General features: G+C 42.8%; 1 protein-coding gene across 1 annotated transcript in view; it reads right to left on the bottom strand.

Moving 5' to 3' along the window:
* Nucleotides 1-17,439, bottom strand: part of LOC115128512 (partitioning defective 6 homolog gamma-like) — a 39,280-nt gene extending 21,841 nt beyond the window's left edge. The window contains exons 1-2 of the mRNA XM_029658407.2: nt 17,120-17,439; nt 12,493-12,715 (exon numbers count right to left, since the gene is read on the bottom strand). Of these exons, the coding sequence (XP_029514267.2) occupies nt 12,493-12,715; nt 17,120-17,194 (298 nt within the window). The 5' untranslated portion in view covers nt 17,195-17,439. The remainder of the gene's footprint in view (nt 1-12,492; nt 12,716-17,119) is intronic.
* Between the last annotated feature and the right edge of the window lie 7,609 nt (nt 17,440-25,048).

Here is a 25,048-nt window from a genome sequence, read left to right as displayed (position 1 = left end):
CTACCAGAAGCAGGCAGGATAACCAAATATACTGTAGAGGTAAGCCAAATACAGACCTGCTATGAAACCAATAGGAACAGCATGTTGGTCTGTTCATCTGCAGCCAGCCAGTGTCCCCCCTCTCTGGGAGTTATTTGTCCAGTATGGTGCTGTGATGCTCAGACTGTCTCCCCTCTGGATATGACTGGGATTACCAATGACCCAGACAGGGCTGTCTGATGTCTGACAGCAGACGGGACTAGCCTAAACCTGCAGAGGCCATTCTCTCCCTTTCGACTCACCCTCTTTCTCAGAACGGTCATACTGTCAGCTTCAGCACTTTCACCAAAGTGAGAGGAAAGAAACCTAACACTGGGGAGTGGGGGAGGGGCACAGGGGTGGAGGGGCTACTGACAGCTGGTTCCTTCCTCCCCTTTCAAGAGCCTGTCTGTTTGTCCAGAGCAACATGTGGACCAGGTCATACATATGGACCCATTTCAGAACCACTCTATCCCAAACAGAACCAGGCTTTTATCCCTGCAGAGCATTCAGACATCGGAAATGCATTAACTGTAGGGATGCACCATATTATTTTTTAAATAACAATATACATTTTATTTTATTTTAAATATATATATTTTTTAATAAGTCAAAATAATAATAAAACTTAAGCTAAAAATGCCAACATCAGTATCAGCCAGCTAGTTTAACACCAATGTTAAAAACCGCTGTAAAAGCTACTGTGCGTACCTATATAACGTAGGTACAGGACGTAATGACGCCACGTAAAATGTTGCGCTACACCTGCAACACAGCATTCCTAACCTAGCCCACAATGTCTGCTGTGTGGAAAGAGCAGTCAACAAGTCCAGCAGTCATTTGAAAAAGTGTAAGAAAGTTTCAGCTTGACAACTCGAATGCGAAATCCATCAAAGCCAAGATAATGGAATTCATTGCCCTTGACAACCAACCGTTCTCTGTTGTGGGTGATGTTGGCTTCCGATGCCTGGTCGAGCACCGGTACACACTACCAAGTGTGCTATTTTTCAGATGTTGCCCAACCGGAGTTACACATCGTAATAGCGTCACTGCATACATACTATAAAACGCGGTTTGGGTCTTTGCGTGTCAAAAAATATACAGTAGCAATGTCAAAGCTGTACAAAAAAAAAGTCTGCAGACACCGGCCACGAACGATGTGTTTACAATACCGCGTTGGTAATAAAGCATAATTTGTTCGACCGCAACTTCTGGGGTAGCTAGCTTTAGCTTGGTAGCTAGTTTTAGCTTGGTACCTAGCTAGCGCCAGTACAACCAGCCTGAAAACAATGACCAGTAGAAACTGCAGTCATTTTCATTATTCTTAGCAATGATTTAGGAATCCTTGTGAGTAAGTATTAGCTAGTTTGCCACTTGTTGTTCGCCTATTGAAATTGAACTTCAGTTCATGAAAATAAATATCTAGCCAGCTACTTAACCCTGTTGCCCAAAGCGAACATTATAAGCAGCCAGCTAGCTTCATCTGGCTAGTGAGGCTTGACCGGACTTGGTTATGAGTTGTGAAGCTAGCCTCAATAAGGATTAGGCACAATAGTGGAATTTGCGGTTTGCCTTCAAAATAAAAGTATGTCATTGACAGTGAATACAAATAGTAGAATTATGACATACTTTAATGTTGAAGACTAACAGCAAAGTCCACATTGTGGCTAATCCTTATTGTGGCTAGCTTCACATAGATGGGTCCAACCACCATTAATCAAATAAGAACTGTCTTATAAATTAGGGTTATTTTAGATGACACCAAGCTATATATAGTTAGCTAAACAGCATTCCATAGAAATCCTGGTTAAGAATGAAACGACTGAACAACGAAACAGCACAGCAAGTAAGTGAAAGAAATAGGTTTTGATTATGCTTTACTGGTAATGGGGACATATGTAAAATGCCAACAAAATATTTTTTGGGTCAGTGTGGTGTGTAAGTAACCTTTATTAAACTAGGCAAGAACAAATTCTAATTTACAATGACAGCCCGGACGACGCTGGGACAATTGTGCACCACCCTATGGGACTCCCAATCACAGCCGGATGTGATACAGCCTGGATTTGAACCAGAGACTGTAGTGATGCCTCTTGTACTGAGATGCAGTGCCTTAGACTGCTGCGTCCGTGTGTGCATCCGTGTGTGTTAACTATTTAACTGTGCTAGAATGCTTAAAAAGGCTGCAAAAATGTAAAAATAAATCGTTATCGTTTTTTTGGGCAAGGAAAATATTGGATAACGGTATCGGTCAAAAATGTAATATCGGTGCATCACTAATGAACTGTGCATTAGACCTGTCTCATTGTCCATCTCCTGCTCAGATTCTTTTTTATTTCAAGTCAACGTGGCCCTGACAGCAGGCCTCTACTTTCATGCTGTAGCCGTTCTTTTGTCCTCTGGAAGGGAGCCATGGCAGATAATACAAGGGTTGCTGCAGTCCTCTCCTCTGGCCAGGCAGCATGTGAGTTGCATAATCCAGTAGCACACTTACATAAGGCCTGGAGAGGAGGAGAAAGGCAGAACTCTTGCATGAATAAATACTACATTAAACTAATCAGACATCTAATCCGAGCTCAGCACAGGAGTGACATCCCTAACCCTGCTCTGCTGTCACTGTTCTGTCTGGGGGGGGGATAAAGGGCTAATGCTATATGACTCTACACCCTGGTTCAAAACGCTCAGAGGGCACAGCTTTGTTCACTACACTGGTGGAGAGGTGAAAACACGTCTGTCAGGTGTGCGTCTCGTCAGGAGGAGTCTCCAGTACAATGACGGTGGTAACAAATCGTGGTCCTGTTCCAGGGAGCGTTCTCTGAAGCCCCGTCGTCATGAAAGGTCTGGGTGGACCAGATGTTCAGACAGTACCCCGTGGTTGGCTGCTGTGGTAGACAGACACAAATAACACCCAGCCTTCATAAGAGGGATGCATTGACAGACTAATGGTGCAGTGAAGCTACAGGCAGGATTTTTTGTTTTTGGTGGGGGGCTACACCTGGGGGAAAGGAGACATGTTGCTAACAGAGACGTGCTAAATGCCAAAAGGACACTCCAACAATAACACATTATCGTGATGAGAAGGAGAAACTTATGGATCTAAGAAAAACAATGTCACGGAAGATTAACTATGGATCAAATTAAAATCTAAAATGGCAATAACAATTTTACTTCCATCTCATTACGAGTTCGAATTAGATCTCATCTGAGGGGTTATTTGTCAGTCTGGGCCTTCTCTAGGTCTCTAGCTGGCCAATACAGTCTGCAGTCTTGGCTCTCCATCTCAGACATCTGTTGGGACTTCAGACACTGGTCTGGTCCTCTCTGGGGAATTAAATTATACTTACTGTAGAGGGATGTTTGTTGCGACACTTTGTAAAGCACCACCACACTTTGATTAGCAATTAGAGAAATATAACAAAGCAGCTGGTTCACTCAGTCCAGTTCACTGTCCCACAGCAGGGTTCTGTTGCAGTGTGTATGACATTCCTCTATTCAGACCATGCCAAGTTACATTCCTCAACAACCGATTTATGCTTGAAATAGAGTCTATACACCGAGTATACATTCGTCAGGGCATGGACTCTACAAGGTGTCGAAAACGTTCCACAGGGATGCTGGCCCTCGTTGACTCTAATGTGTCCCACAGGTTTGTCAAGTTGGCTGGATGTCCTTTGAGTGGTGGACCATTCTTGACACACACAGGAAACTGTTGAGTGAAAAACCCAGTAGCGTTGCCATTCTTGACACAAACCGGTGCGCCCGGGTCTCAATACCATACCCCGTTCAAAAGGCACTTACATTTTTTGTCTATCCCATTCAACCTCTGAATGGCAGACATACACAATCCATGTCTCAAGGCTTAAACATCCTTCTTTAACCCGTCTCCTCCCATTCATCGCCACTGATTGAGGTGGATTTAACAAATGACATCAATAAGGGATCATAGCTTCCACCTGGATTCATCTGGTCAGTCATGGAAAGAGTGTTCTTAATGTTTGTATACTCAGTGTAATTACAATAATACTTTCCCTGAACGTCTGCTGTGCAAACAACTCAATACACGTTTGAGTCTAAAAGCAGCAAAAAACAATAGTAACAATTGGTTCACTATGATGGACTGAATTTTAGTTCTCCTTGCCACATTAAAAGCTGCAATATCTAACTTTTTGGGCGACCTGACCAAACCCACATAGAAATGTGTGTGTGTTATAGATCTGTCACTCTCATTGAAAGCAAGTCTAAGAAGCTATGTTCTATGTGCGCTAGTTCTATGATTCCGGCTCCTAAGTTTAGTTTTGTGTCTTTAACTTTCGGTTTTGTACACCAGCTTCAAAACAGATGAAAACACAATATTTTTGGTTATGGAGAATATATTTCACAGTGGTTTGGATGGCACAATGATTCTCTACAGTATCCGTGCTTGCTTCGTCACAAACTGAAATTCTGACTATTCGAATTTTTGCAACCAGGAAATGGCGAAGAGATTTCTACAATAGTTCAACCACATTTAACGCTTAAAGATGCACTAAGAGTTCAACTTAAAATGTTGCTAAAGCAGTTTCCTTCTGACAGCCAGTACTGTGCATTTGTACTAAAACAAGGGAGACACTGTTTCGCTAACACTATTATCAGTCTAGTGTCCCAGGCGGGTTTCTAGAAGGTTAATCAGGTTATGTACCCATAACACCACATGTTAAACAAGCTACACCGCCACCGAGACGACCTTGGCCTATATCACCCACCTCCTAGATCCCAACTTCCCAGTATTTATTTAAACTGTGGGTTTTGCGAAATAGGTGCTCTTGTCTGTTTAAAGTTCAGTCTGTTCAGCACTGGCATTGTCTTTAAAAAAAATGTTGTTGGGGATGTATTGGACATTTACAATAGCTTTCAGCTAGACGAGGCAAACTTGACATTGACAGTCCTCATGGTTAAATTTGAGGAGTACTTTGTATCAAGCCAGAACATCACGTTTGACAGATGTTTCTCTAATGATCAGAAACAGGGAGTCAGTTGACCAGTACTTGGCAGAGCTGAACACACTGAGCATAACATGTGAGTCTTCAGATTTTCACTAGTGAAAGAGGATGGTCTGTGGCATACTTGATAATTGACTCAAGGAGAGATTGCTGCATGAGCAAGATGTAACTTTGGATAAAGCAGTGAATGTGTCGAGCAGCTGAATCCACCAGAGCACAAGCTAAAGAGCTGCGCAGGGATGAGACGTCAGTGCATGCAATACAAAGAGAGGAGCCACACACACACAAAACAAAAACAACCAAAAGAGAAAAATCTAAATACCACATGTGGAAAATGTAGAGTTATCCACAAGCCCAAAAATTGCCCTGCATATGGCAAATTATAGAACAACAAAAGCTGAATGGATTGTGCCACTGACTGCGAATTAAACTAGAATACCAATCAAGCCCGATACTGGAGCTCAGGTAAACCTGTTGGTGCTGGATGACAACAAAACACTGAATGTGAAGAGCAAAATACACCCTATGAAAATCATGGTTACTAGTTAGAGTGAGGGGAAAAAGTATTTGATCCCCTGCTGATTTTGTACTTTTGCCCACTGACAAAGAAATGATCCATCTGTAATTTTAATGGTAGGTTTATTTGAACAGTGAGAGACAGAATAACAACAAAGGTTTGAGGTTCGAGTTGCCAAACGTCAGCCTCAAAACCTTAAATGACTCTGAGAAGATCTGCAAAGAGGAGTGGGACAAAATCCCTCCTGAGATGTGTGCAAACCTGGTGGCCAACTACAAGAAACGTCTGACCTCTGTGATTGCCAACAAGGGTTTTTCCACCAAGTAGTAAGTCATGTTTTACAGAGGGGTCAAATATTTATTTCCCTCATAAAAATGCAAATCAATTTATAAAATTTGACATGCATTTCTCTGGATTTTTGTTGTTGTTATTCTGTCTCTCACTGTTCAAATAAACCTACCATTAAAATTATAGACGGATCATTTCTTTGTCAGTGGGCAAACGTACAAAATGTAAGAAATATTTCCTTGTGCCTTGTAATTCCATTATCAAAATCCCACTCATCTTTAAGATATTTTCTAGTTTATCTCCCTCATGAGAGGATAATGAAAGTTCATAAGTAACAAGTAATGGTAGACCTACCAATGACTTGCAGTGATTTAACCGATTTCAATTTTGTTTATTAATTATTAAGTGATTAAAATTCAGAATAATAAAATACATTTTAAAACATTAGTAACACCAACTGACATTTACTCCTGAGGTACTGACCTGTTGCAACCTCTACAACCCCTGTGATTATTATTTGACCCTGCTGGTCATCTATGAACGTTGGAACATCTTGAAGAACGATGTGGCCTTAATGGCCATGTACTCTTATAATCTCCACCCAGCACAGCCAGAAGAGGACTGGACACCCCTCAGAGTCTGGTTCCTCTATAGGTTTCTGCCTTTCTACTTTGTAAGGAGTTTTTCCTATCCACTGTGCTTCTACATCTGCATTGCTTGCTGTTTGGGGTTTTAGGTTGGAATCTGTATAGCACTTTGTGACATCTGCTGATGTAAAAAGGGCTTTTTAAATACATCAGATTGAGTAACAGAATTACTACAAGTGAATTGGCTACAATGGGAAATTGGTCACAAACCACAGTTGGGTCACCTGCTACTGTCCTCCCTTCCACTGGCATACTATGTTCAGCTCATAGCAGTTCTCTTTGTCTTTCTGTTGTCCTTCAGTAAAACCAAGAGTGTTAAGAGTCTGGAGAACCCATCCCTTGCGAGCTCTCTCTCTCCAGTTAATGTCACCTCTCCCAGCTCTTACTGAAACCTACCCATGAGCCCCCTCTCTCTCCAGTTAATGTCACCTCTCCCAGCTCTTACTGAAACCTACCCATGAGCCCCCTCTCTCTCCATTTACTGTAACCAGCATCCTCACCCACTGAGCACCGACCAACACCGGACGTCCATGGACATTGAAAAGTAGTTGAAATTTGGTCAGTTCACCCTGGCCTTGTTGTTAAAGTCCACAGACGGACTGGACCAATCATAGACGTATGTTTCACAAGTTTGGACAATACAGTAAGCAGAGCACAGCAGAGGACAGTCCAATACAGCAAAGAAAGAGTACAGTAAAGTATAGTATAATGTACTATACTCTACTCTGTTAGATTGTATTCCCCGGAACCCTACTCTGCTCTGCTGCGCTGTCCAAACTTGTGAAACATGACTTTTGGAGAATCTCATTCATATCCATAATTATGCATTTCTGTGTACTACAGATCAGGGACCCGTGATGTAATTCCATTACTGTAATTCCGTTACTGGGGGTAAATCCACTTCACTTACTGTAGATCAATAACCAAAAACAATTTTTTCTATGTGTCATGTTAATTCAATGTGTCATGTTAATTCGGAGCAGATGCCTCCCGAGTTGCACAGTAGTCTAAGACACTGCATTGCAGTGCTAGCTGTGCCACTAGAGAACCTGATTAGAGTCCAGGCTCTGTCGCAGCCGGCCGTGACCTGGAGACCCGTGGAGCGGCGCACAATTGGCCCAGCGTCATCCGGGTTAGGGGAGGGTTTGGTTGGCAGGGATGTTCTTGTCCCATCGTGCTCTAGCGACTCCTGCGCAGGCCGGGCGCAATGCACTCTGACACGGTCGCCAGGTGTACGGTGTTTCCTCCCACACATTGGTGCGGCTCGCTTCCCGGGTTAAGCAGGCATGGTGTCAAGTAGCAGTGCGGCTGGGTTGGGTTGTATTTCGGAGGATGCAAGGCTCTCGGCCTTTGCCTCTCCCGAGTCCGTACGGGAGTTGCAGCGATGAGACAAGAGTGTAACTACCAATTGGATACCACGAAATTGGGGAGAAAAGTAGGTAAAAGTACATTTCGGAGCAGATATTTAACAGAGTTTTTGGCAAACGTGGTCGCATAAAGACCGGAGGGAGATTTTACCAAAATTCTGTTCCCAAAGTTTACATCACCACAGCTCTTCCACTAAATTCTTTTTGATACATTTTACTGTGGAAATTTTTAAAAGTAGTCCTTGTGCATAGAGTTGTATAATTTGTTAAACGTTGAAATTCTGTTATTGTGGAACTGACCCAATGCAAAAAAACAATCTATGCTCTGCATGTATACCAGTGGTAGCAACAGGTGGCCCGTGACGCAAAAATCAGCCAGCGAGTCATTTATTTTGGTCCCCCAAAGTTGTTTTGTGTGTATAGAAAGGTAGGTAGGTAGATAGATATAACTATCTATAAAATCACCAGGAATTTAGCTTTAAAAAATGAGTTCAATTTAGGAAATCTAACTATTCCCATGAATATATATATATTTTTTTTAAAGACATGTGATCAGGTCTGTATGTAATCAAGGTACATCGCCTTCAGAAAGTGCCAATACCCCTCACCTTTTTCCACATTTTGTTTGAATTTAAAAACGTTCTGTCACTGGCGTACACACAATACCCCATAATGTCAAAGTCAAATTGTTTTCAACATTTTTACAAATGATTCAAACATTTATATTTGTAATGTCTTCAGTCAATATGGCAAGCCTAAATAAGTGCAGGAGTACACATTTGCCTAACAAGTCACATAATAAGTTGTGTGGACTCACTCTGTGTGCAAGTGTTGAACATGAGTTCTGAATGACTACTTTTTGTCCTGAATACAAAGTCGTGGTAATATTAGATTTACCCCAAACATGTCTGAGTACCCCTCTCCATATTTTCAGGCATAGTGGTGGCTGCATCATGTTATGGGTATGATTGTATATCTTTTTTTAATGTTATTTAACTAGGCAAGTCAGTGAAGACGGCCTACCCCGGCCAAATTCTCCCCTAACCTGGACGACGCTGGGCCAATTGTGCATCGCCCTATGGGGCTCCCGATTACGGTCGGTTGTGATACAGCTCGGGCTCGAACTCAGGTCTGTAGTGACGCCTTTAGCATTGCAATGCAGTGCCTTAGACAGCTGCGCCAGTCGGTCCCTATTAAACTCCCCATTACTTAATGATACAAAATAAACGGCATGGAGCCAAGGGGCAAAATCCTAGAGGAAAACCTGGTTGTCCGTTTCCCACCAGACACTGGGAGATGAATTCCCCTTTCAGCAGTATAATAACCTAAAGGACAAGCCCAAATATACACTGGAGATGTTCACCAAGACAGTGAATGTACCTGTGTGGCCGAGTTACAGACTATCTATATCTGCCTGAAAACGGTTGTCTAGCATTGATCAAAAACAAATGTGACAGAGCATGAAGAATTTTGAAAATAATAAATGGGCTTACCCTGAAAGACTCTCAGCTATAATCACTGTCAAAGGTGATTCTAATTTGCATTGACTGAGAGGGTCGAATACTTATCTATAGTGATAGTGTTTCATTTTTCATGATTTTTCTGACTTGATCTGACTTTTTTACAAAGGTTAGAATTTTTCTTCCACTTTGACATTGAGTATTTTGTCTATAACATTTACCAAAGAAATGACATTTTATCCCCACTTTGTAACACAGCAAAATGTGTGAAAAGGGTTGTGAATACTTTCTGAAGGCACTGTATGCAATTATTATTTTCAAATACAATTTATTTTTGATCAATTTGCAGTGTACAAATTATTATAATTATGTTCCGGCCCCCACGACTTTTCACTCTGACAAAAATCATCCCACAGCTGAATCTATTTGCCTACCCCTGATACACACCATGAGTGCCAGCTATTTCATTCTGTATTTATAATGCAATTTGAATCCATTTGCATCGTGGCAAAGATTTTTATTAAAAAGTTACAACTCACAGGTTGAACCTTAACCCTATGCAGCAATTATCAGATTGAGCTCCATTAGAAGTGGTCATGCCAGAGCTGGTCTAAAGAGGAGGCCAGACTAAGGCCGCATCCACAATGACTCCCTATTCCCTATAGGGCCCTGGTCAAAAATAGTGAATTATATGGTAAACAGGGTGACATTTCAGAGACAACCTAAAGCTCCACCACTGCAGAACCAGGGAGGCCAGACAAAGCTCCACCCCTGCAGCTCTCTGACCCAGAGCTAATGTGAGTGACCAGCAGGCTCCACATGACTGGACAGCTACAATTACACCCACACCATCATCTCAGACAGGGAGCCTGAATACAGGCATGCTTTCCCACTACTCCTTTCCCCTCTGTCCTCATACTCACGCTGTATCTTCCAAAGCTCCCGAACTGTAACACTAGAATAGACTGTTCCAGAGTTCGACTGTCTCTGCTCTATACGTCTACAGGACAATCCTAATACTGTTGCCCCTCCGTAATCAGCTTACTAGGAGGCCACAGCTTCCCCATCTCTGCACTTCATTAATCAGGATTTTGCAAACAGACGTGGCTCCAGTAACAGGATTAGTCAATTATGCAAAAGGAATCATTCCAATCTCCCTGGATCTCCCTGTTAAACAGGAAAATACTGCATGCCAGCAGGTGGAGAACGATCCTTAACCCGCTCTTCCTCAGTCCGATGTTGATTGTCCTACAACCTCATAACTCACTGAACAACGGAGAGCACAGGAAGGATGGGTGAAAGCCAGATGCAATGATGCATGTGGCTACTGACTGAGCCCTCTAAACTGCCGACAGGCCTGGTTACCGGCCAGAGAGAAAGACAACCTTGTAAAAGCAGCAGCAAGGTCTCCACACTCACATGGGGGAGGGGTTGGGGAAAGGTAGGGGGTGGGGCGGTGAGTTCAAATTAAACCAGGAGGAAGTGGGCCCTTTGCAGGGCTCTTACAGGTTCAGTTCCCCCCTGGACTCAGATTAGTCATTACCCAGAGATCTGAGGGTCTTAGTGGGTCCCGGGCGGAGGGGAGAAGTGCACCTGTGCAGCAGCACATCAAATGGGTCCTTGTCATGGCAGTGGACCATGGAGGTGATCTAGTGACCACCCTACCCTGGCCCCAGGGGCCTCATCTGACTTTATGTCTCTACTCTGATTGGCTGGGTCCGAGGTCATGTGGTGGGAGAGAGAAGACTATAAATTGAGACAGTGAGGGGTTCTGGGCTTTGGAACTCAATTGTCAGGGACATTTACCTGCTCTGTTCAGTCTTATAAACCCATTCCAGAGTTTCACTCAGAGAGGAGTGTTTTGCATAAGGAATTTCCTTTCCAGCTTTTTCCCAAAACAGAGAGAGGGACAATGTTTAAGACTGTTGCTGTTATGAGCAGTATTGTCGTCTCTGTGAGGTTAGGATCTAGTTAAGTGTTTGTTCAGTCAGTGGGTCCAGACGACCCATACTGCGTTAGAATAGGATCCGTGTGATCAGAGTGACAGAGTCGTGACGCTGAGTCACACTAATGTCTCTATGTGAGGCCCTGAGAGGGCAGCAGTTCTAACTACAGACCGTCCTCTGACAGAGGCCTGGATTGTTCTCCGGGTGGTCAGGAGATGCTTGGACAGCGTGACTGACGGGAAACCTGTGGTGCTTGTAGGTTGGTACTACCCAGCGCTACTCATCACAGGGGATTACCCCAGAAACACAGGCAGGAATAGGCCTCAGCATGAATAGACGTTAGAACAATGGCCTCCAGTAAAGTTCAATACACGGCTCCAGAATGCTGACTCATCTCCAAAGGAACTACAGCACGAATTCCTGTAAATAGTACCCACGCTTACACCATGAGTTCCAATGCAATAAGTTCACCTTACCCTGCTGCACACACACGAATACTTCACTATCATTACTTAACTCTTCACAACAACAAAAAACACCTGATAAAACGAACTCTTTGTTAGGAGAGGCATTGTATAATCTTCCTTCCTACTGGAGCCGCAGTCCTTTCAACAGACAAATCCTTTGTGTCAGCAATGTGCCATGATAACACCCCACTTTGTTCAGTCTCTTGCATTACAACCATTGGGAGTATTGTCATAACACGAACTGTAGCAGTACGTAGCGGGACAGTACACCAGGAAACACAACACAGCCAATGAGGGTGAACATTCCACATGAAAGGTGATGGATGGATTTGTATGCTGGGGCCGGCTGCAGTCGGATGCCCATGCCTGGTCCCATGACTGGTATACAGGGGAAGAGGCCTTGTGTATATGGGGGGCTCCCATTCAGTGTTTAGGAGCAGTGCCTTTGGATTAGCAGCGCTCAGTTCAGCCCTACATAGTGAGGAGCATCTCATTCAAGCAGGGCTTTTGTTCAAAGTCATGTCTGGCATGAAAGAAGACGTTCCCATCGACCTCCTTTCTATTGGCTGCTTTCGCCTGCAAGCATTCCCCTTTTAGATAGCACACAGGACTGACCCATCACACACACCCACCCACGGCGGACCAGCAGTACAGGACAGTAAACCCCCCCAGTGTGAGCGAAACGAAAAGGATCCTGACCGACAGGTGAGAAAACAGACCCTAATCATTGCAACCAATGACGACGCAGAAGAAGACGATAAGTCTGCTCGATCAGAAACAACAACAATCGAGCTCCTCCTCACCTTGTCTCTGTATGAAGACCCGGAGCAGTGGGTGGGCCGTAGACACCGCCTTGCAGAAGTTGTCGTCGTTGTTGATTGGCAGCAGGTCTCCGTGGATGTCAGCGTAGCCAATCATGACCTCCATGTTGGCGATGCGGTGAACGTGCATGACGAGCTTATAGAAGTCCTCGAACTTCCCCGGTTTGAACCGGTCCACGGAGAATCGCCGGAACTCTGCTCCATACTGCAGGGACAACACATAGGGACAACACATAGGGGTGAGTTAGCAAGACAGCTGCTTGGCGACCGAGCACAGCACTGAACACAATTTGAGCCGACCTTATACTTGAATCTCGATCGATATCGACCTGGCCGATAAATGTATAGTTAGACACAAGGGACCTCAGTGGGACAGAGTTCTAAAATGCTAGGTAATCAGTGTCACAACTGTTTCACATTGTTCTCTAATCCACCACCAAGGCCAGATGATGTTCAGCCAAAACAGAATCGGCAGACAGACACAATATTCCTTCAGGATGTCTAAAGAAGATCATTTTTCGGAACTTCACAGACAGTCTAACCACAATAAAACAATTTACACAATGTAACACTCAAACAAGCCACGGCACAGGTAAAGAAAAGAGACGTAATTGCTATGTCCATGTCTTCCATTTATCCCACTGAAGCAAGAGGGAAGTGGAGGTTTAGGCTTGTCCCAAATGCACCCTTTTCCCTAAATACACAGTGAGCTCCAAAAGAATTGGGACAGTTGTTTGTTTTTTGGGGCTCTGTACTCCCGAACTTTGGATTTGAAATTATAATGACTGTTTAATTTGAGAGTATTTTCATTCATATCTGGTGAACCATTTAGAAATTACAGCACTTTTTGTACATAGCCCCAACATTTTAGGGGACCAAAGTTATTGGGACAAATTCACTTGTGTGTATTAAAGTGGATGCACTTGCTGTTTATTTTGGTTGTGTTTTAGAATATTTTGTGTCCAATAGAAATGAATAGTAAATAATGTAGTGTCACTTTTATTGTAAATAAGAATAGAATGTTTCTAAACACTTCTACATTAACGTGGATGCTACGTAAGTACAAAAAGTATTTTCGTTTTTAAACGGTTCACACGATAACGGATGAAAATACCCCTCAAACTAGAGCTGACAGTCTGCACTTTAACCTCATAGTCATTGTATCATTTCAAATCAAAAGAGCTGGAGTACAGAGCCAAAACAACATTAACATTGTCACGGTCCCAATACTTTTGGAGCTCACTCTAGTCCAGTACTGTTGATCAAGGACCCGGGTCAAAAGTAGTGCACTATATAGGGAGTAGGGTGCCATTTGGGAAGGAGTCTGAGACAAAGGAACAATGCAGGTGAATGAGTCAGCAGTAAACAAGCCTATCTGGATGAGATGACGCCAACAGACAAAACAGTTCGGGTCAGAACAACATTATATGGGGGTGGACAAACTGACTGAGCATGCACACACACACCAAGGTTTGCTCAAACAGGATGCCCAGAGGCGTGATTGTCTGTACTGGCGTGTCTGTGTCTGTGTGTGTGAGAGAGAGACACTGGACCACCATGGAGAGCAGCTGGGGTGACCCAGGGGTCACAGCTCTGGTCATGTAACTGACATAGCCAGTAGAAACCCTATCACTGTATGCGTGGGCACTGGGTCTGCATAACACAAGCTGGGCTTTGTCTCTGACAATAGCAGTCACATTACAACAGTAGTCACTTGTGGATGGTGGTGAACTGTGCTGCACTATGCTATGGTGCGGTAATTATCTGCTCAGAGAGGAAGGCCGGATGACAGTCTGTTCTAGAGGAAGGCCTAGGTTAGACTGCTGGGAGGTTTGTGTTAGACTGGGCCTGTCATGCAGTTTGTCATTACAACGTGAAATATCATCTGAATAGGTTGGTGAGGCAGTGTGATGCCAGGTGTATTATCCAACTCATACTGATGCCAAACATGAATAAACACACACACACACACACACACACACACACACAGACCAAAATAAATCATAAAATGAAACCTACATTTAGCAATAAGTGATGGGTTTGTGACAGACTGTTCTCTCTCAGCTTGTGGGCTAATGAGGTCTTGTGAAAACCACTGAGGCATGATATGATTTTATGAAGAAAAAAACCCCTCAATAAAATAGATTCAAAAACAGAATCCTAAAAGTGCTAGATATGTTAGCTGTTGAAAAGTAGAGGTCAGTGTTTCAGTATGTTACCATGTCATCCGTGTGACTGAGCTGTTAAACCAGCCTGTGTTTAAAACACGAACACAGCCTAAAGGGAGTCAGCCAGCTTCAGGTCTGGACAAGATCATGAGCTAAATTTGAATCAGAACCTGAAAATAATACATCGCACTAACAAAGAGTACCTCCTCCTCTTTCACGGGGAGAATGTTAAAACGGGTCCAGACAGGTACAGACTGACAGGCTACGCTGCTCAAGCATTAGGCCCGACACACTGACTGCCACGGATGGAGGCCAGACTAAGTTTGCTAATGGCTTCTCGGTCTTATCGCGCGTCTTCCCTGCGTGACAATCTAAACTACCCAGCCGACCTACGGACAGTTTTTGTATTGAGATGCAAATTCCAGTGGTTGAGAGATGAACCGTGATGGGTGAGGGAGGGTGAGGTAGATACTGTCGGGTGAATGAAGACATGCTACAGTACCGTCTAAAGACATCTCTACAGAGAACAGCTGGCGCTGAGACAAACCAGCCCGTTGCAACACAGCTCATCTTTGAGAAGCCACGTTGTTCCGAGTCTGGTGTTATCAGAACAATTCCAGAGAACAGGTTCTCCTCCTGGGTCAGTGAAAAACAGGAACTAAACTCCTTTATGACATCACTAAGAGGCTGATACCGATTCCCTGCCTCAGTGGGGAGAGCTGGTGCCTGATTGAGGTCACACTCCAACAGGCCTGAATAGAGTGGTGATGGTGAGTTAGGTTGTCGTGTCACTAGAGGATGACACCGGTTGACTCACTACAACAGCCAATTAGTTCTGTGATGACACGTTTAGTCCTGCCCTACCTAGCCCAACCCAATATGGCTCTTGATGACAAGTTTCTCCTAAAGTTGACAAGTTTCCTCTCCACCTGTCAGAGGTTGTTTTAAAACACACAAACAAAACATTAAACTGCTTGCTCCTTAAGGGGTTCCCAGGAGAGATAAGCCAGAAGGGGGCCCTAACACTCTGATAGGGCTCCTGAAAGAGGACCTCCTTTCACCACAGACAGAGAGACAGACAATGGGTCAGCAGCATTCCAGCCCCGGTATGAATTAGTGAGACTGAATATTAACTCTGAATTAGAGCTGAATACTCACTCAGCCCTCTGAAACAATAGAGGTGGATCAGCTCTGCGTCGGGCAGGCAAGGTGCATTGATGCACTTCACCAACGAAAGCCTTGAGCCTTCAAAACACTGCCAGCCACAACACTACACAAAGATTATACAACCCGCCTAAGAAATGTCCAGGCTGTGAAATCCACCTGAGGATAAACTAAACAACATCGGCACCATCCTAAACCTTGTAAGAGAGGAGGAAAGAGAAGAATGGTGGAGGAACATAACCTGAGCAACAGATATCATAGAAGTAGAAGAATATACTATCAGTACAATATATTGACATGTCAGGATGGAGGAAGGACACGACATGGGCCAGTAGAGAAGAGATCTAGTCGTCTGAACTGATCTATTCCATTAATGGTTTCAATGGCACATATTCGTCTTATCACCCACCAGTGTCTGTTGGTTGGTAGGCAACTGGCACACACTCCAGACTTAAGAGTGATATTTACAGTATGAGGGGAGGAGGTCGTTTCACACACACACACACGAGAGCGACAGACACCCAGGAGGTCAAGAGCTGCTTGACCGAATAAGTCAAATACAACATGCCTCGGTTTCTAGCCCACGTTGATAGACTATTACATTTTTGTTTTACAACAATGAGAGAGCATATTTGTGTTAAAATAACTAAATAAATCGGTATTAGGTCTATTGGAATGTAATTTGGTTGTGAAAGCTCGGCTATGATCTTGTAGCCGAGTCAGTCGGTGTATTGTTGTGTTGAAATCAACACGCTGTCAGTGTCAACTCGGTTAGTAGCAAAACAATCAAGAGTAGTTGCAACAAATGTTGCAAAAAATAACCATATCTCGACCGCTACTCTTGGGAATTACCACGAGACTTTCTTTAGAATAATTAACACATTTAATCGATCCTTCCTCAATGCAAAACCCGTTTTTCTAGAACATCTGCCATGGCATCAGGATTCGCATGAATAGTCCCAATCTTCAGCGGGTTTTCCACTAGACATTTGAAAAAGTTGCCTTGTGAAAATCACAGTAGTTTACAACCAATTCATCAACTAACCAACTGTGGCGTAATTGTTGAGAGTTTGTGAGTATTCCCATTGCATGTGGCAGGTCAAATCTAGACAAGTAGCAGTACAGTCTACTACCTCTTCCACCACAGCCGAGTCTATTTAGCCAGAAACCCCATTCCAGAGCATGTGAAGTAGCTTAGGCTAACTATTTAGCCTACTTCAAAGAAAAGTGTCATGATGGTGTCTAAATGTATTCCAACGATAGGCTAGTCGGCTTACCTTGCTTTTCACTTCAACCGCGATGCAATCAAAATATTGCAGGGAAGATTGGGATTTATTAAAACTCCGATTCATTTTTGCGGTTCCAGTAAAAGTTCACGCGCTCGCCCACAGAAAAGGGGCTGTTCGGGTCTATGTCCAGTCGCTAAATCCCTTAAATCCCACGTCGTTTAGACAGCAAAGTTTAGTTATCAGACTTTCTCGGTTTGTGCTGCGGTCCGAGACGCATTGGAGAAACTTCAGGGGGGAAATGAAACGAAGACAACAAATCGGTGCCTCTGACTTGGGGGAGTGAGTTCGCAGATGACATCATCGAGCTCCTGCATGAACGTTTTCAGCTTTCAACCCTCCCAAAACACACGTCCTCCAAGACGCCAGGGGACGCGATGCCATGGGCCATTATACCACGGCTAAGGACTGTTCTTGCGGAGTGCCTGGATACTGCCCTTTGCCGTGGTATATTGGCAATATACCACAAACCCCCGAGGTGTCGTATTGCTAATATAAACTGGTTACCAAAGTAATTAGAGCAGCAAAAATACAGGAATTGTTCTACCTGTGGTATATGGTCTGATATACCACGGCTGTCACCCTATCAGCATTCAGGGCTCGAACCACCCAGTTTATAATGCTTAGGACCCAAACTATCTGCTTTAGAATAAGCATTATAAACTGTGTGGTTCGAGCCCTGAATGCTGATTGGGTGACAGCTGTAGTATATCAGACCGTATACCACGGGTATGAGAAAACATGTATTTTTACTGCTCTAACTCTGTGTTGTGTCGTGCCTAAGAACCGCCCTTAGCCGTGGTATATTGACCATATACCACACCTCCTCTGGCCTTATTGCTTAAATATACCACACCCCCTCGGGCGTTATTGCTTTATAGCCTAAGCATTTTGAAACGATTCAATCTGACTGAGAGCAATAAACTAGTTTAAAAATCATGCATCATTCGTTCAATGAATAATACAAACTGGTATACACCCCTTAGTCCTATTTTTTTTACTAGAGATAATTGATATGCTTAGTAGAGAGATCCACATAATATGCCAAGAAAGACAAAAGACACCAAGTTATTCAGGGCCAGCCATGAGGATAGAGAATTCTGTAACTGTATAAAGCAGCATAGTCATGGTGTGTGTGTGTGTGTGTGTGTGTGTGTGTGTGTGTGTGTGTGTGTGTGTGTGTGTGTGTGTGTGTGTGTGTGTGTGTGTGTGTGTGTGTGTGTGTGCGTGCGTGCGTGCGTGCGTGCGTGCGTGCGTGTGTGTGTGTGTGAAGCTGTGTCTGCATTCTGGCGGCATGGAGACGCCTGCAGAACGGAACAGCTGCAGCCCAGCCCTCTGCTCCAAGCTGCGAGGCTACAGGAGCATCTCTTGACCTGCTGGGTGTCTGTTGACTCTGTGTGTGAAGCTACCTCCTCCCCTCACACTGTAAACATCATTCTAAACACTCATGTTTTTCTACTCTAGGCCTGTTGTGTTATTGTGTGTACTATAAAGAAACCAAAAGTGAAAATAATTTCATCCTGATTAAGGCCTCAAACAGAATGTGGGATTTAGGCCTGAAGTTTTATCTGAGAAATATCCATAACTTTAAGATATTACTATGTTATGTAGGATGTATAATAGTTGTATTATTTGAGATCATAACAGTTTGGTCGAGATCAGAAGTGTCACTTTGATAGTAACAAAGTTTGTCAAAGTAATATTTAAAACATTAATCATTGTTACAAATGGAGTATTATGGACTGACCAGAAATAAATATATCAGATATTAAATAATGTAGTTCATATTGGTCTGGCATTGAATCAATTGACATACTACTAAACTAGACTATGTGTCAAAAACTACCTGTCCCAAGCTTAGACTGCAGTCCAGTGGACTGTGGATGTCATTGCACATGTGCCCATATTTTGGGATGTTGGCACGGTCGGCATGACGACCCAGACAGACGTTGATAAAATAGCCTAACTAACAGTCTACAGATAGTATCAGTATGATACTACATATAGTATAAAGATTAATTTGCCGGAATATTTTACGACTTGTGTTTGTGACAGAGTAGATTATGTCCGTCTCTACAGTGGGCAGCAACCAGCAATCTTCTGGTCCCCCGCAGCAACACCTGCAGTCGGTCAGACTCTAATGTTGGCTTCCAAGGATTATTACTAACACTGTCCATTTCTGTTCCCCATCGACTACCTGTGCCACACCCTTTATACATGTGTCTAAAGTAAAGTGAAAGAGCTAGAGAATATTGTTAGGAAGGAGCACTAAGCCACAGCTACCACCAGAGCTGGTATTTAATATTACATTTAAACTAAAGATGGAGGTGTGAGTATTTTGTTACATCATTTCTGCTGCGTTAGTCTACTTTGTTTATGAACGTGTTATTTGAAAGTGATACTGTAATGATATAATCTTGTCGGTCAAGACAGGACCCTTGTTACTGATTCAGAGGGGTTGGGTTCAATGTGGAAGACATATTTCAGTTGGATGCATTTAGTTGTAAAACTAACTAGGTATCCCCCCCTTTCCCTTTCAAAGAAAAAAACAAAGCAATTCCAAATGGATGATCAGGCCTGTAATCATCTGAACTGATAGTGTTTGTCTCTTTATCTCTTGGTCTGTCTATTCAATTTCCCTTCATTTCTACTTCTGCTTGGTGTTTAGCTGACCTCTCCGCTCCAGTTTACCAATTGATCAATCAAACAAGCAATCTGACGTATTGCTTGTCTGTCTGTGTATCTGAACATAGTCTAATAGTTTACTGAGGGAGAGTGCTCAACTAAATCAATGCTGAAAAGTTAAAGCAAGTATTCTTTCTCCCCAGAAAATGCAACAAAGTTGCTCTCACCACTGGACTCACCACTGTCTGCTCTAGGTGTGATTGTGTTCTGTAGTAGCCTGTCGCCGGCACACCGGCCCCTAGCCTTAGGCGTTCGCATCCTTCCCAGCCGGAACAGTTTGGAACAGTTCCTGCATATATTATGACGACATTTTGTGACGTTTTTGTTAGTTTTGGTCTTCGGCAAGTGTTATTTAAGCAACCACCCGAGCCACAGTCTGTTCACCCCGCTGTCACCCAAAAGGCGAGGTCAGTACATGTGCATCAAAGCTGGGACAGAGAGACTGGAAAACAGCTTCTATCTCAAGGCCGTCAGACTGTTAAATAGCCATCACTAGCCGGCTACCACCTGGCTACTCAACCCTGTCCCTTAGAGGCTGCTGCCCTATATACATACTGTAGACACGGAATCACTAGTCACTTTAATAATGTTTACATACTGCTTTAATCATCTCATATGTATATACTCTATTCTATTCTACAATGCCACGCCGACATTGCTCGTCCTAATATTTATATATTTCTTAATTCCATTATTTTACTTTTAGATTTGTGTATTGTTGTGTATTGTTAGATATTACTGCACTGTTGGAGCTAAGAACACAAGCATTTCGCTACACCTACAATAACATCTGCTAAATATGTTTATGCAACCAATAACATTTGATTTGATTTATATGGCCAATATACCACGGCTAAGGGCTGGAGTGCCTGGACACAGCCCTTAGCCATGGTATATTGGCCTTATATCACAAACCTCCGAGGGGCCTTATTGCTATTATGAACTGTTTATCAATGTAATTAAAGCAGTAAAAATAAGTGTTTTGTCATACCTGTGGTATACGGTCTGATATACAGGGTGGCAGCGTGGCCTAGTGGTTAGAGTGTTGGACTAGTAACCGAAAAGTTGCAAGATCAAATCCCTGAGCTGACAAGGTAAAAATATGTCATTCTGCCCCTGAACAGGCAGTTAACCCACTGTTCCTAGGCTGTCATTGAAAATAAGAATTTGTTCTTGTCTTGCCTAGTAAAATAAATATACCACAGCTGTCAGCCAATCAGGGTTCAAACCACCCAGTTTATAATTAAGCATTATACAACAGATGGGTTTAATCCTGAATGCCGATTGGTTAAAACTGCGGTGTCATTCCACAAGTTAGTAACGGTTAAATCTATGACATTAAAATGCCTATTTACTCTGTTCCATCTGACTGAGCAAACCACTGTCTCATCAGCCCAGCCAGGCAAGTTCTAGACTTGATTTCCACTATTAAAAAAAAATCACTGAATCTGGAGACTCTTATCTCTAACTTTAAGACGTGTCACATGTCTTTAGTTTTCAACACCAGAGATTTGTATAAACCTTGATTTCTGTCTCTCTGACATTTGCAACATTGTTTCAATATTCAAAGACATGAACATGTCAGGACGAGACAGACAGACAGGCAGCGTTTCTCAGCCAGTCCAAATCAGGAATCAGCTGGCATCATTTATATGGATACATACAGTTTTTCCTATTTTGTTGCAATACAACCTGTAATTTAAATGTATTTTTATTTAGATTTCATGTAATGGACATACTCAAAATAGTCCAAATCGGCGAAATTAAATGAAAAAAAGTACTTCAAAAATATATATTTAAAAAATTGAATGGAAAAGTGTTGCGTGCATATGTATTCACCCCTTTGCAATGAAGTCCCTAAATAAGATCTGGTGCAACCAATTACCTTTAGAAGTCACATAATTAGTTAAATAAAGTCCACCTGTGTGCAATCTAAGTGTCACATGATCTATCACATGATCTCAGTATATATACACATGTTCTGAAAGGCACCAGAGTCTGCAACACCACCAAGCAAGGCTCACCACCAAGCAAGTGGCCCCATGAAGATCAAGGAGCTCAACCCCAGGAAAGGAGGGCATTAATCAGAGAGGCAACAAAGAGACCAAAGGTAACCATGAAGGAGCTGCAAAGCTCCACAGCGGAGATTGGAGTGTCTGTCCACTTTAAACAGTACACTCCACAGAGCTGGGCTTTACGGAAGAGTGGCCAGAAAAAAGCAAACACGTTTGGTGTTCGCCAAAAGGCATGTGAAAGAATCCACAAACATGTGGAAGAAGGTACTCTGGTCAGATGAGACTAAAATTGAGCTTTTTGGCCATCAAGGATAACTTTATGTTTGGTGCAAACCCAACACCTCTCATCACCCTAAGAATACCATCCCCACAGTGAAGCATGGTGGTGGCAGCATCATGCTGTGGGGATGTTCATGCTGTAGGGACTGGGAAACTGGTCAGAATTTAAGGAATGATGGATGGTGCTAAATACCACAACATTTTTGAGGGAAACCTGTTTCAGTCTTCTAGAGATTTGAGACTGGGATGGAGCTTCACCTTCCAGCAGGACAATGCTGCTGAAGCAACACTCGAGTGGTTTAAGGGGAAACATTTAAATGTCTTAGAATGGCCTAGTCAAAGCCCAGACCTCAATCCAATTGAGAATCTGTGGTATGACTTAAAGATTGCTGTACACCAGCGGAACCCATCCAACTTGCAGGAGCTGGAGCAGTTTTGCATTGAAGAATGGGCAAAAATCCCAGTGGCCAGATGTGCCAAGCTTATAGAGACATACCCCAAGAGACTTGTAGCTGTAATTGCTGCAAAAGGTGGCTCTACAAAGTATTGACTTTGGGGGGTGAATAGTAATGCACGCTCAAGGTCTCTTTTTGTCTTATTTCTTGTTTGTTTCACAATAAAAACATATTTTGCATTTTCAAAGTGGTAGGCATGTTGTGTAAATCAAATGATACAAACCCCCAAAAAATCTATTTTAATTCCAGGTTGTAAGGCAACAAAATAGGACAAATGCCAAGGGGGTGAATACTTTTGCATGCCACTGTACAAAGAAATGGCAATTGAAAAAAGGTTAAACAAAATGAAGCACAGATGTTTGCAGTCTTTCCAGCTTCAGTTTCAAGTTGTTGTGTTCGCTGTGTTGTTGGCTAGCTCCCCTGAACAACAGTTTCCTGATGGGTGAGCAAATGTTCAATGCCAGGCAAAATCAGGCATCATTATTATGTTATGTTATGGATGTCGCCAAATAATTATCACTAGAAAACAAATGTCACGCTTAAACAAATGCAGCTACTTCGCTGTTATTCCCGGCTGCACCTTTTGACTAAGTTGGCTGTAGTTGGCTAGATAGCAATGAAACATTTAGAACAAACAACTGGGTCGCATCCATAGATACAGAACAAAAAGACTGAACTACTGGGTAGCGTCTCCAGTGACCAAACCGATAGAATGAACGACCAGCCGGCTTAGGTAGCAACCCTAGATTTGTGTCGGGACTATATCTTGTGGAAGGATGAAATAGTATCAATAAACTCAACAAAATAAAGTTTCTAATGAAAATATGCGTAATCATTATTTGAACATGTGTAACCTGTTGTATAAAATTGCTAATGTTAGTTCGACTTTGTCTCGGGCCTAACAACACCTATGCCAATATATATATATATTTTTTTACCTTTATTTTACTAGGCAAGTCAGTTAAGAAATTCTTATTTTCAATGACGGCCTAGGAACAGTGGGTTAACTGCCTGTTCAGGGGCAGAACGACAGATTTTGTACCTTGTCAGCTCGGGGATTTGAACTTGCAACCTTTCAGTTACTAGTCCAACACTCTAACCACTAGGCTACCCTGCCGCCCCATATCCTCCAAATACTGGCTTCTCGGCATTATCATTTCAATAAGGCCACAGGGGGTGTGGTTATGGTCAATATACCAGAGCTAAGGGCTGTTCTAGACCTGCTCTGAATATCAGCTTGCTTCCAGAAAAAAATTGGTGTGCCCGAACAGCCGTAAAAAAACGTACAAAAACAAGCAAAAACGTCAAAAGATTTTGTCATAATTTATACACAAACTCTTCTGAACTGTTTTGGCGGGGAAGCATGTGGCCGTCTTTAGGTACCAAGCAATGTGAATGCTACCATGATTACGGATAGTCCTGAATGAATCGTGAATAATGATAAGTGAGAAAGTTAGACGCACAAATATCATCCCCGCAAAAAATGCTAACCTCTAACCATTACAATAACAGGGGAGGTTAGCATTTTTTGCGGGGATGATATTTATTCACAATTTACTCAGGACTATCTGTAATCATGGTAGCATCCACATTCATGTAGAAGTGTTTAAAAACATATATTCTTATTAACAATAAAGGTGACTCCAAAATGAAACAACACATTATTTATCATTAATTTCTATTGAGCACAAAATAATCGGTAACGCAACCAAAACAAACAGCAAATGCATCCAACAAGCTTGAGGTAATCATTGTCTGATAGGAATACGGGACCAAATACTAAACTTTTGACTACTTTAATGCACATATACTGTAAGTGAATTTGTCCCAATACTTTAGGTCCCCTAAAATGGTGAGACTGTGCATAAAAAGTGCTGTAATTTCTAAACGGTTCACTCGATATGGAAGAAAATACCTAACATTTAAGCTGACAGTCTGCACTTTAACCTTATAGTCATTGTATAATTTCAAATCCAGTGCTGGAGTACAGAGACAAAACAACAAAACGTGTCACTGTCCCAATACTTTTGGACCTCACTGTGCATGTGTATTGATTGTTGATGAATAATACCTACGCTGTTGTTGCAAAAAGGGTATTTTAAACAACCTAACCTGCATGGGGATGAGGTCAGATCAACTGAAACTGTAATATATCATATGGCCAGCAGAGGTCACTACAACCATGAGGGATGAAGGCTGGTCTCAACACAGAACAGGCCAAGGAAATACACAGTTACAGTTTAGTCCAGCAACTTTTAATTGGTTAATCACAAAGCATGCTGGCTAATTCCTGATTAAGTTCTAATAACACTTAGGGTTGAAGAGGAGAAAAATTCAATCTTGTTTTCCAGTCCAAAAACAGACTGAAGTCATCAGGGAGGTCAGACTCATTTACAGAGTTTCTGCCGCATGTCTCTGCCGGGGCAAAACCGTGAAAACTCAAAGATTCTATTCTCTCTGCTTGGAGAATGTTAGTGTGACTGCAG

The sequence above is a fragment of the Oncorhynchus nerka genome, linkage group LG4 (assembly GCF_034236695.1).
Source record: "Oncorhynchus nerka isolate Pitt River linkage group LG4, Oner_Uvic_2.0, whole genome shotgun sequence".
NCBI classification, from domain to species: domain Eukaryota; kingdom Metazoa; phylum Chordata; class Actinopteri; order Salmoniformes; family Salmonidae; genus Oncorhynchus; species Oncorhynchus nerka.
The sequence above is the reverse complement of the archived record's forward strand: the minus strand, read 5'-3'. Positions and strand labels throughout refer to the sequence as shown.